Source organism: Mus pahari, chromosome 11, assembly GCF_900095145.1.
Source record: "Mus pahari chromosome 11, PAHARI_EIJ_v1.1, whole genome shotgun sequence".
Lineage (NCBI taxonomy): Eukaryota > Metazoa > Chordata > Mammalia > Rodentia > Muridae > Mus > Mus pahari.
In genome coordinates this window covers 45,064,945-45,078,465 of record NC_034600.1, presented here as the reverse complement: position 1 = coordinate 45,078,465, position 13,521 = coordinate 45,064,945, and the positions used below count along the sequence as shown (strand labels likewise).

The 13,521-nt window shown below is 41.9% G+C and overlaps 1 protein-coding gene across 1 annotated transcript in view; it reads left to right on the top strand.

Annotated features, from left to right (window-relative positions):
• Itga2 (integrin subunit alpha 2) overlaps positions 1 to 13,521 on the top strand; it is a 97,026-nt gene that overhangs the window by 33,971 nt on the left and 49,534 nt on the right. The window contains exons 3-4 of the mRNA XM_021208571.1: positions 10,883 to 10,992; positions 13,043 to 13,134. Coding sequence (XP_021064230.1) covers positions 10,883 to 10,992; positions 13,043 to 13,134 — 202 coding nt within the window. The remainder of the gene's footprint in view (positions 1 to 10,882; positions 10,993 to 13,042; positions 13,135 to 13,521) is intronic.

Here is a 13,521-nt window from a genome sequence, read left to right as displayed (position 1 = left end):
ATCTCACTTTTCTTCCCTTTAACCAGTATCTAGATCCATCTGCCTGCACAGGCATATGGCAGCACACAGAGGGAAAGGGAGGGTTCCTGTCTCTCTAAGGGACTGAATCCTAGGAAGGTTAAAAAGCAGAAGGGAAGAGAGGACAGCGGGCTGGCCAGTCTGTCTGAATGCTCTCACTGTCTCAATCCTACCAAGAAAAGAAATAGAACAGACTAAGCCATGGGCAAAATTATTTAATCCACCGTGGACTGGCCACCATGCCTACATGGGGTGCTGAAAATCCAGAGCAGGGGGCCTGCCCTCTGGAGTGTGTGAACAGTCCAGGAGGAAGATTTGTATGCAGATTGGAAATGCACGGATAAGAGGGCTCGTTCAGTGCCAGGCCTTTAATTGCTCATACTTGTGTTGCTTCCCCGCCTCTACCGCCATTAACTCAACGGTAAGGGAACAACTTTCCTTTCCAAGGCCAGGGACAGTAGTGATAGAAGATTTCCTCATGGGCTCACGTCATTGGCCTGACCCAGTCAGTCTCCCAGGGGGACAGCAAGCCAATGCTAGGCAGTCCTCGGTCAGTGGCCTTCACACTGACCAAGGAGGAAAAATGAAGCGTGAGCCCTGGGCTCCAGAGCTACCTGTTTGTTTTGACAATTGGCGCTGTGCCCTTCTCCGCTTGTAATTTATGACAATTGCCCGGACGTTATGGAAGGAGCAGATGTGGGCAAACCGTTTCAACATTAACTTTCCTTCTGATACTAATGAACTTAACTTTTGCTAGGAATTCCTTCAAGAAACTGTGAGTGTTTGTTCTTGAGTCAGTACATCACTCACACACACACACACACACACACACACACACACACGCACACACGCACATGCACACGCACACGCACGCACGCACACACGCACACACACATGCAAGCCCTTTAGCTCATTGCTCTTTCACTGCTTATGCTGAAGCAGGTTTTGCCACCTTTTCCCTCCACTTAATTGGACTTTCATCATGGTCTGTTTAACCCCTGACTCCATCTTTTCTTCTAATGCACTCAAGGTTCTAGCCCAAGTGTTCTTAAACTGTTATTTTAGAGTCCAGTTTGAGCTGCCCGGTGTGTCCTGCGTTTCCAAAAATTGTTTTACTTCCAGATCTATGAGATTTCAATGAAGCAAACTTGGCTATTTTAGTAGTTTTGTTTATTGGATTTTTTTTTTTTTACTATACTCTAGACTTCTCCTTTAATGATCTCATGACATCTCTTTATTACTTCTTGAGTTTTTTCCACTGTCTCCTATGAGCTGCATCGTTTCAAAAGCAAGGTGACCTCCGAGTAGAGCTGCCGTGCAGCCCTCTGGCTGAGTGTAAAGTCTCTTTCTTCAGCACAGCAGAGGAGAGCCAGCCTGCCTCCAGGCTGAATTTCCTACACCGGATGTTCAGTGTAGATGATGCAATCCTTATCGCAAACAATCTACAAGGGCCAGAGACATGTTTAAGATCATTTCCTGGAACTAGTTATGATTTACACTATTTCTTTGTGTAATCTGAAGGCTTGCCCCAAGAACAATCTGAGTTCATTCTATGACTCAAAATCACTGTAACTAAAATCACTGGTTAGATGAAGACTAAGAACGAGGGGTATTTCCAGTCATGGAAATGTATTTTCTTCTTTTGTCAAGGACTGGTACTTTATACTTCCTTATAAAGAGAGAAGAATTATGAATGAATATAGCACCAGAGAGGAAATTTGCCACATCTATATATGGGCATATTATTATTCTAATTTTTTGGTTAAGATGAATTTTACTAAAGGCCTTTATTTACTATAAGTGTGATAGTCCCCCAATAAATGTCTCTGTGGAATAAATTTAAATAGAAAGGTCTATAGAAGTGAGATTCAATTTTGGAACAGACATTAAAAGGGTGTGTTACTGAATTTCCTATGCTTTAAATTGCTTTTCCCATCATCTGTTCTGGACATGAATTTGTGATGCATCCACACGTCCACACACACATACACATACACACACACACTTATACATACAAACACACACATGCACACCACATTTGCGACTCATATTTGGAAGATGCCTGCTATTCTAGAGTGTTTGGAACATAGCTTGGGAAATCATCCGTGCTCCCAAGACCTCCTGTCAGAGGTTCCTCCGTGATAATACTGATTGCTGGCTCCAGAACAAAGCTTATTTACAAAAGCAAAGAGCTTTGACACATATACTTTTCTGGTATCCAGTCATCCAAACACTTCCCTCCATCAGAACATAGATGTAGGAAGGGCCAAGTGGCATAGGTGAGAGGTAGTTGTTCATATTTTTAGGTTCCCTATCATAAGCCAGTATTGAGTTCTTGTCTAAAAGAGTTCTAAATGGACCCGGCCTGAGAGAACTGGGCACTTGGAAGGAGAGTGTCACAGAGGCTGGTTACGTCTCTGTTGCTCTGATAAAATACCATGACCAAGGCAACCTACGGGAAGGAGGGTTTGCTCCGGCTCTAGTTCCCTGAGGGATGAGTCCATGATGAGAAAACATGGCAGCAAGCAAGAGGGGCAGCAAGCTAAGAGGTCATATCACAATCAGCATCAGAGAGAAGAGAAAGCAAACGGGAAGAAGGGTGAGGATATACACTCTCCAAGCCTGCCTCTGGTGACATATTTTCTCCAATCAGGCCACACACCCTAAATTTCCCCCCAAAGAGTACCTCCAACTGGGGACCAACTGTTTAAATGCCTGAGTTGGATGTGAGGAGGGTGCATCTTACTCAAACCAGCACAGACACTTAGAACTAGTGTCTTTATACAAAAGCAGAAGTAGGTCTAACACTTCGCAGGCAATAATAAGGACCACATGAAAAAATGAATATGAGTTCTTTATAAACCATTATGTAGTTTTACAATGCTGCTGCTATTCCAGTGTTTATCTCTGAATTTAAAAAAAAAATGTTACCAAAGCACCCAGGAGAGAGCTGTGGTTGGACATCTGAAGTGTAGCAATCCTAAAAATCATATTGGATGGGTAAAAGTGAGATCTGTAGCATCATAATGCTTTATGGTGAATACCTCAGCTTTTGGTTTTAACTTCAGGAAAACTTCATGGAGGGTGAGTTGAAGCAATAATCCGTGTCTATTAGCTCCCTTACTTCCAGGAAGAAAATTAATTTCCAAGGATTTTCTGAAACAGAACAGGTGTGTAAGATGGCTTAGCAATAGTGAGGTTGGTGGACTATGTTATGACATTGAAAGACCTTGCAAACTTTTCCACCTAACCACTTCAGGAAACAGTCTGGAAACTGGAGAGTCTGTGGTCACATAGGGAGGCTGACATGATGACATTGCTTTAACTTAGGCCAAGGCGTGTGACTACCGAGCTTGGAATAGCAATACTGTACCCCTTCTCTAAGGGGCAACATTTCATGGGCGACTTCCTTTATTCACAAACACCTTTGCCACTCACTAGCAAGAAACAGGGACCTATTTAGAACTTGCCAGCATCTCTGTATTGTCAATAGCCTGGGGCGAGAACGATATTCTTATTCATGCAGTGTGGGCTTTGACATTCCTAATGTTAATATAGATATTACATAGAGAAGGCTTCTGGTCACAACTAACGTAGCCCCTTTGGGATCTAAAGGACATCTCAAACTCAAGGTGTCTGCACAGTTATTGAGCTCTGATTTATTGTAAAATCTTCCTCTGCTGACAGCATTCTTCCTGATGTTCATTGTGCTTAACTTCTCAGCTCTTAGGGGTTTCCTCGACCTTGGGATCATTCCTAGTTCTCCTCCCTCTGGTCCCTCTGTCCCTCTTTCGTCCTTCCTCCGTTTAATTTTTCTTTGAAAGTCAACCTAAAGAAATCCTGCTGGCCCTACCTTGACAAACTACATTAAATAAGATGAGTGCTCACCACCTGCCGGTCTCTGAGCCTTGAGGAGCCTCCACCACCTTTGACCTAGGAGACTGCAAGGTCCTTCCAAACATTCGACCTACTTCCCTGTAGCTCCAATGCAATCATTTTGATGAAGCATCTGTCACGGTTCCCAAAATACATCACATTACGATTACTCTACAAAACAACCCTGGGAGCCTTTCTTACTTAGAGAAAAAAAATAAAACAAACAAACAAACAAGCCAGGGATTTTCTAATTGAACACAATTCTACGCATGATCAGGTCCCCTTGCCAAACTGATCCCACCCCCTGCCATTTCCCTCAGCCCCTCAACTTGTGTGTTCCTTACCTTCTTTCACCAGTCTCCACTCTCCTGACTTTTTTTCTTTTAGTCTTGAATATCACTGTGTGTGTGCGTGTGTGTGTGTGTGTGTGTGCACGCGTGCGTGCGCGTGTGTCCCCTTCTCTAACCATTCAAATAAAGATTTCATACACACCACCTCACACCCCTAGCTCTCTTCCACTCATCTTCCTTCCAAACCACCGATCACCAACACCCTTGGATTCACTTACTAGATTCATTATCTATCTTCTCCCTAAAACGTAAAATCCAAGGCTGGTATTTCTTTAGCGACTTATTCACTTAGGTAATTTTAGTACCTACGATTGAGTATGGTCCATCGAAGGTGTAAAGGCTTGTTTCATGTCAACTTGACACATGCTAGAGTCATCAGGGGAGAGCTCCTCAATTTAGAAAATGCCTCCTTAAGATCACGCTATAGGCAAACCTGTAGGGCATTCTCTTAATTAGTTATTGATGGGGGAGGACCCAGCCCATTATATGAAGGGCCGCCCCTGGGCTCTATGAGAAAGCAGGCTGAGAAAGCAATGTGGGGCAAACCAGGAAGCGGCATCCCTCCATGGCTTCTGCATCAGCTCCTGCTTCCTGCCCTGCTTGATTTCCTGTCCCGACTTCCTCCAGTGAGGAACATCAAAGTGGAAGTGGAAGCCAAATAAACCCTTCCCTCCTCAGTTTGCTTTTGGTCATGGTATGATATCACAACAATAGTACCCCTAACTAACAAAGTAGGTCTTGTCACCGTACACAACCTTCCAGGTGGTCTACTGTACAAGGCCAGGGCACACAGTTTACATAAGAATGGTGATTCGTGGAGTTGTGGAACATGTCCATCCCATATGCATTCATTAAACACTACTTGATGATACCATATTGTTTTAACTGCATGTCTACTGTCAATTGCTATAAAAATCCTTACTGTTTTTGAAGAAAGCCCGGAGAGCACAGAGACCCAGAGACCAAAGGCGGGTATTTTTAGCAGCTCCTGGATGGTGGGTTTAAAATTGTCTGACCTACACCACCATAAATACTGTTTACTAACTAAACAAAGCACTTGGAATTCCACTGGAGGTGGGCAAATTGGCTACGTTTTGGGAGTCTGCATAATCACTATTTTCCCACAAGATAATTGAACAGTAAGTGTTAGTTAAGATAGTCTTGGAAGAATTCCCAGTTTCACTGTGGGGAAGGAGAAGTTTATGTCTTGGCTTTTGTGGAGTTTGGATAATCAGCACTCGTGGCTACTCGCACAACTCTATTTTTTTTTCTTTTCTTGTTGAGAGTGAATGAAATCTATAGCTACCAAGAACTCCTGTCATGCTTCAACATCGCTTTCCTGCCTGCGGAAGGCACTCCTCCCTTTGGAGCATTTGTCCCTTGTGTACCTCTCCCTGTTACAGCTATATGTCCATAACAGTTTACTGTTGACAGTGACAGCCTCCTTAACTTCCTGTCTGGTGAGTTTAAGGTCACGATTCCCTAGGAGTGGCCTCTGGTGACTTCACAGCTTCCTCTCGTGAGGGTGAGCTGTCAGGAACAGGATTCCGTGAAAGCCCGTGGGTGTGACGAGGTGTCTGCTGCAGAGAGGGAAACCGTTACCAGTAAAGGCTGTGGCAGAGGTCTAGAAGTTTCCCTGGGATTGTTGGCCTGGAGGTGGATACCTGATGTGCTATAATATTTATAGAATGAGTCTGTGTGTTTTGTCAAGTGTCCCTCAAACGGGAGGTTTCTCATTGCTTTCTCCTGTTGTGTGTTAGGATTTTAGGAGAAAAGATGAAGAAAATAAGTTTATGGGGTTTTTTTCCCAACATTTTAGTGCTTTTACGTACTCCTTATTGAGTGGGACACGTAGAGGGAGAGTATGCCTCTCCTTCTTTGTGTCTGCTTACCTTAGGAAAGCCACCTTTCCAGTAGCAATGGTGACAATGGCATCTTAAGTCCTCTCTAATTTCAAGGGTAACTAATGATGAATTCTTAGAAAAGAGGAGAGGTGAGAGAGATGCCCATCAAGGTTCCCAGTGGGACAGGAAGCAGCAAGCACCTCTTGTTTCTTCTCATGGAGATTAGCACAGAGCTGGTGCTGTGTCTCTGAGAAACAGAATACTTTAGCTCAGTCATGCTGAAATTTAATTTCTCAGTCTATCTCTCCTAGGCTTTGGCGAGGAGGTGTAAAAACGTAAATTGATAGAAGTCACCTGTGTGATTCAATCTGTTATTTACTGATCATACTCTGTCCTGGACAGTCATTGCAAACAGCATGGCTTCCCCCATGCTGTGTGCACGTGCTCCATAGGGATGACAATGGCAGGTGTCAGAATCCCGGCTCCCTTTAATACAGTGCAGTCATTCACCTAGTCCCAGCAAGTGTGAGCTGGCCCTCTGCTTACAGTTTCTAATCAATCCGATTTGTAGAACTTACATCATCTCTTAACAGGGTTTTCCCAGCCTTATCCTGGGTTCTCATGTGCCCTTTCTCCATGCATGATGGACTGTTGACTGCCTTGATCTTGTGCAGATCATGCAGTAATAGAACAAAGCTGCTGGAAGTTGATGTGTTCAATAACCATGCAACCCAAGAAATCATCACTTCCCAGCTAAACTCCCCATTCCACTGACTGTTACATTGCATTGCCTCCTGCGCTGAAGAAGAAAGAGGATGACCTGAAGAGTAAATGTCATGCCTTCATAAAGGGCACAGTTGACACTGGCTGGCCATTTGATAAGGAGTGACTTGCTCATCTCTCTGTCTTGGTGCTTCCATTTGTAGTAAGATGACAATTGTATAATCTCAGATTTGTTTTGCAGATCAAGTAAGATAACTTTTGGGAAACCTTACACCCACTCCAAAATATAATATTTACGAGAATTAACAAGTTCCCAGAATGCTGAAGTCTAGAGCCACACATTCTATGACCCGTATCTTAAGATAATTCTAGTAGTTACTGTTCTCAACATTGTGACCCTGGCAAGACTATCTTAAGGAATAACAGTTCACTTTAGCTCACAGTGGGAAGAAGGCACAGGGACAGGAATGTGAGGCAGCTGGTCACATTTCATCTATGGTCAAGAAGCAGAGAGTCATGACTGATAGAACTTACCTACATTTTCCTCCTTACTGTGGGATCAAAGCCCTTAGCTATGGGTTACGCTGCCCACATTTAGGGTGGGTCTTCCTTTTTCAAGCCAACCTTCTGGGAAATAACCTGTGCAGATAAAGCCAGAGGTGTGATGCCACAGTGATTCTGAATCCAATCAAGCGTGACTCTGAAGATTAACCAGGGTGACGTTTTCTTTGTGCTTTAAACCTTGAGCAAGGAAGCTTTTGGATGGAAACTCATGACTTGTGAAAGTGCCAAGTGTAAGTCACACTGAGCACTGAGCATTGCATGGGTCATCAATATCAGCTTTTCACTATCTAAGGCTCAAGAAACCATGGAGAATGGGGAGGAGGCAACGGAATGTAACAGTCACTGAAGGGGAAGTTCAGCTGGGAAGTGACGACCTCTTGGGTTGCATGGTTATTGATCACATCAACTCCCAGCAGCTGTGTTCTAGCTCTGCATGATCTGCTCAAGATCAAGGCAGTCAACAGTCTGTCATAGATGGAGAAAGGGCACATGACACCTCATGTCTTGCTCAAGAATTATGGGAAACAGACCGCTGTTGGGGAAGGAAAAGTATATTCTTCAGGGGTGTGGCTACTGGTAGGTTTGTAAGTGAAGGGCCCCACCCCCATGTGATTATGGGTACCTCTAATTGGACTCAGTAGGTTATTTGAAAGGGAAGTTGAGAGCATGTGCTGGGAATAAGAGAGTTGGCTTGGGAGTGAGTGGAAGGTGGTTAAGATCAAGATATATTGTAAAAGAACACATTGTATATGTGCATGAAGTTTTCAAAGACAAAAATTTAAGACATTATGTATATGCTTTTACAAGTATAATTTTGATATACGGTAGAATGTAGATGCTAAATCAGAAATAGCTGACAGAACAGTCACAATGTATTCCTTTCTCTTGGCTCTGGATATGTGTATATACATATAACATATGTGTATATACATTATATATGTATATATATCATATGTATATGTATGTATATAGAATACATATACATATATATATTGTATCTATCTACTCTCTCTCACACACACACATATATATATATATATATACAAATATACATACATACACACATATATATATGAACATATTTTTCTTATCTAAGTAAAGGTACAATTAAAGATCATATATATATATATATGTATATGTTCTTTGGCGAAAAGATAATTATAGGCCATTAATTAACCTTTCTTTTAGCAAGATAGCTCTTCTGATCAATAATTAAAATTCTTATTTTTTTCATTCATTTGTTTAATGAATATTTAGACCTATAGGCACAGAATCTTTTCATCAACCTTCATATGTACTGGAGGATCTAGTCCTCAGAGTTTGGAGAGGAAGAAGGGTTATCTACCAGGATATGTAGCTGATTACTAGAACCTTCCTTTGGTGGACTGGCATCACACATAAAGCAGAAGAGACTCTGGTCTGGAGAACTAAGTTCCGTAAGACTGGACTCTTCAATCCCAGGAAAATACAGGGATGAGACAGGGCTAGACAGGAAATTAGAGGCCATATTACCTGCTTCCTTAAGATGTGTCTGTGCACACAAATTAGACGAATGGTGTGTGGACCCCCTCTAAGGGAATATTAGAGATAGAGAAGGCTGAGCCATTGTGAGACAGTTTTCACAAAGGAGATTCCTAATTCCCTCTGAGTGGTCATGAGGAACAAAAGATATGCCCAAACATGAATGCCAAATGCTCCCTGAAGTCCCCATCATTAAAGTGAATATGATGACAACATTAGACCCATCATGCAGGTTTCTGACTGTTTGAGTACCTTAATCTATGTACTTAATATGATTGAAACACTGAGTATAAGTAACATCTTAATAAGTGATACTAAATTATCTGTTAGTGGACAAAAATCTTTCAGTTGTGACCTTAATAAGACTTAATTGAATTAAAATATCCAGAATGTTCTCTAAGAATGATTTTACACAATTAATAAGATGGTTTTGCTGATGAACTACAAACTGTGTTTCATCCTTCCTGTCTATTTTTGACCATTTTAACATTTGTTTCACAGAAGAGATTAATTCTTGTCTTTCATCTCTCTCAAGTAATTGTTTTATTGGTTATATATGTTAAACAGTTATGCTGGATTTAGTAGACAGTAATCAGTGTTAGACTTTTCTTTTACCTAGTACATTACATTAGCTTGGAACACAAGTGTAATTGATAATGATGAATACTTAGCAGAGAAGATGCATGGAACATTTCATAGATAATCTTCTCAACTGAAGATAAAGCAAATGTATTTCCTTAGCAACTGGATGCTACACAATCAATAACCTACTATGACCTCTGAAGATCAAGCTGATGAGGTTGGGCAACAGCTCAGTTGGTAACATGTTTTTCTCATTGCCTTGAGTCCCAGCACCCATGCAAAAATGCTCGCCATGGCAACCCATTTGTTACCAGTGTTAGGAAGGCAGAGAAGGTGAATACACAGGGCCTCCCTGGCCAGCCAGCATAGCCTCACTGAGGGACTCCTAGCCAATGAGAGACCTTGTCTCAAAACAGGTCATCCTCTGGTCTCCACATGTACACTCACTTGCACATATGCATGCATCTCCACACATATGAACACACATGCATAAGAGAAAAATGATTGAACAGCACATGGTCTCTCTCTGTTCACTACCCTATGAGCATAAACATCTAATGAGTCTTTGTGTTGGGAGAAGAAGCAAAGGCTCTAGAAGGAAATTAAACTGATCAGGGGAAGGAAGTGAATACCAGACTCATCCTGTGTTTGAGATACACACCCACTATTGATCGCAGTGAGGAGATCTGCAAGATGCATGTGTTCAACATTTCTGCTAAGTATCCTCTCTATCAAGCCACCTGGATAACTCACCTGCTGCTTAAATGACATAGCTTGTGACAGCACTCAAAGCATAAAAAGAACTCTAAAAAGGTCAGTTGTCACTCTTGGATGTCAGTGAATATGATGTCATTCTCCAGCAGTGTGCCCACACATAGCGTAGTCTATAGCCACATGAGCCCTGTGGGTCCTTAAATGTAGCTTGCACATTGATATGGGTTCACAATATAAAATATACACTGAATTTTAAAGACTTTGGAGGGCGAAATTAAAAATAGTTTATTGAATATTTTTATGCTGACTACATGTTAGTTTGTATCATGTGATGTTAAAAATACATTATTAAAATCAATTCTTTTCTGTCACTTTTATTGTATTAATATGACTAGTAAAAAACCTAAAATTTCTTGTATGGCTTATACTGTGACCAGCATTATGCTTCTCTGACTGCTGTGGTGAGACATCTAGGGGTGTTCTGTAAAGTCGACACACCACAGACATTCATTAAGTGTCCTGGTCAGCTACGAGGACAGGAAGCAAGTCAACTTTCTGATGAATGCATGTGAAGTATGAATTTATATAAGATTAACATGAGATGGGATGAATCTTGTCAAGCTTTGCCAGTTTTCTCTGTAATACGTTGTCCATACCATGCTGTGACTCATGAGAACACCCTGCTTCTAGGCTACTGGTTGGTTCACCGTGGAGTGGCTTCCCTGAGAACCGAATGGGGGATGTGTACAAGTGCCCTGTGGACCTACCCACGGCCACCTGTGAAAAGCTGCACCTGCAAAGTGAGTTGTACTCAGCAACAGGATTCTTTACAAATAGCAAAATATCATGTCATAAACTCAGACAATAACAACCAAAACAGATCCTGATTTTTGTCTTGAGAAATGCAGATAGCTTTATGCCTTTGTTTATTTAACCATGTGGACACCAGATCGCATCCAAATTTTTCAATGCGTTTGAACAAACACAAATATTTGCGCATGGGAACATGCGTAGGCACACCCCTGTTAGAAAAAAAGAGCAGGAGTGCCCTTGTATATCTCCGTATGAGAAATTTGTAACACTATATCTGGCGCACAGTAGGTGCTTTAAAAGCATAGTTGTGGTGAGTCGCGTGGTCTGTGGCAGCAAATGCTAGAGACTGAAGTGCGAAGTAAAAATTTTCAGTTCACGTAAAAGGGATGTGGGTGATCAGAGTCCTAAACACCCTCCATATGTGGAATTGATATTCAAATTTTTTTATTATAACAACTGGGGAGATAGCTGAATGGTAGATCCAAAAATATGTGAGTTTAATATATGTGGGTTTAATCGTTTAATCTTCAGCTCTACAGGGAAAAAAAAACCCACAATTTTTATTGTATCATCTCAATCCTCTGTAGGTAGCAGATTTCTAGTAAAGTTTCTTCCCAGAGGCTCATTTCTCTGGAGAGAAATTGTGGTTGGTGTCTTTCTGACACTCCTCTTATCAAAGAAAACCTGGAGATGTCAACATTGGAGTTTGCTTTGGGATCAATTATATTGTTTAGATAGCAGAGGAAAAATAACAGTATTGATGTGTAGCTAGACATTGAGCAAAACAGTCAGAGAATATTTTGAATAAAACATGGGAGATAAGAAGACACATACACATATTTAATTTTAAGCTAACGCATGCCCTGGCACGTTGCCTTAGTAACAAGAGGTTTACATAAAACTGAGAGCATAAACGTAGGAGTTTCATTATTTTCTTCCTGTACTCTTCCAAACCATCTGTAACTAACACAGTTCTAAGTCCAGTGGGGTGCGAGAGGGTAAAAAAGAAGAAGAAAGAATGCAGAAAGACAGGAGTACGAAGATTGAGATCCAGCCTCCATTTCTAGAAATTAGGTAATACAGGAAGTGGGAGAACAGCTCTATTGGGCAGCAAGATTAAGAACTCTTTCCAGGAAAAGAGGGAGTATCAAATGGTGGCAAGGAGGAAGTGAGTATTAGCCAATGACAATGAGGCGTTAAGGTACCCAGAGTAGCTTCCCTGGCGCCTGGGAGAGCTACTCTTCAGAGAATGTCTCCTTCTCTAAGGCTGAAAGGAAGCAGGGAGGGATGGGTTCCAGCAGTGACCCTCATCGTGCTGAGGAGCCAAGGTCACGGAGTGTGTGAGCCCCCACCATAGTGTGCAGCTTCTCCAGGACACTGATAGGATGAGGGTTCCACTGGAGGTCGGAAGAAGACTCAAGTCTTAGAGCAGTTGCCCCAGAAAGTGAGGGAAGCAACCCAGCTAAGGAGTAATGCAAGTGGCGGTGGCGGCTTGCCAGAGACCGGAGAACAAGAGTAAATTGCATTACCAAGGAGAAAGAAGAGGAAGTAGTCAGGTAGTAGTTGGTGTCTTAGTTTGAAGGTGCAGATTGATTTATTTACTTTACCTGACTGGTCCTATTTTTTTATTTTTATTTTTAATTCTCCTATTGCTTTGAGCCGTAGTATATCAAATAGTGATCATTAAGAGTATTATTTTTTAAAAATCCTGATTTAAAACAAAACAAACAAACAAACAAACAAAAAACATGATGAAAGGTGACAAAACACCTGTGTCTTCATGTAGGTTTTATTTGCTCAGAACATTGTTCTTTTAAAAATACATATTTAAATGCCCTGAAGGCCTCACACACCAGAGTGAACCATGAATGGCTGAAGGCCCGACATCTCCACTCTTCATTATAGAATGCTTGTTCCGAGATATGCTATACTGTACTCCAACCTGTGTAAAACCACGAGTGTGCTTGGATGCTTTATTATAGCCTGAAGGTAATGGTAAACATTTGACACTTTAAAACATCTCTTTCTCTCCAAAAGATTCAGCAAGCATCTCAAATGTTACCGAGATAAAGACCAACATGAGCCTGGGTTTGACCCTCACCAGGAATCCGGGGACCGGCGGCTTTCTAGTGAGTGTTGTCCTCTCAGATCCTCACTCCTCAGGAGAGAATTTGTGGTCAGTGTCTTCCTGCCATCCCTCTTATCAAATACATTCGGGAAATTTAATCACTGTAGGTTGCTTTTGGACCGACTATGCTATTTGGACATCCATGGAAAAACAGCAGTGTTTGTATAGAGCCTTCTTGATTATTCGCGAAAACAATGTAATGTTTTGAATGAAATGGGAAGAGTAAGAAGTCTTTAGCCCTTGGAAAGTGTGCTGGGTAGGGGTGGAAACCATCAAAATCTCGGGGCTTGTTTCTGCTTCCTCAAGGAGCATGCGCAAGGCCCTTCCATCCCACGGGCAGGGCTCAAAGCGAAGCTCTGGCTAATCTGATCCTATGTAAAGTGAGAAA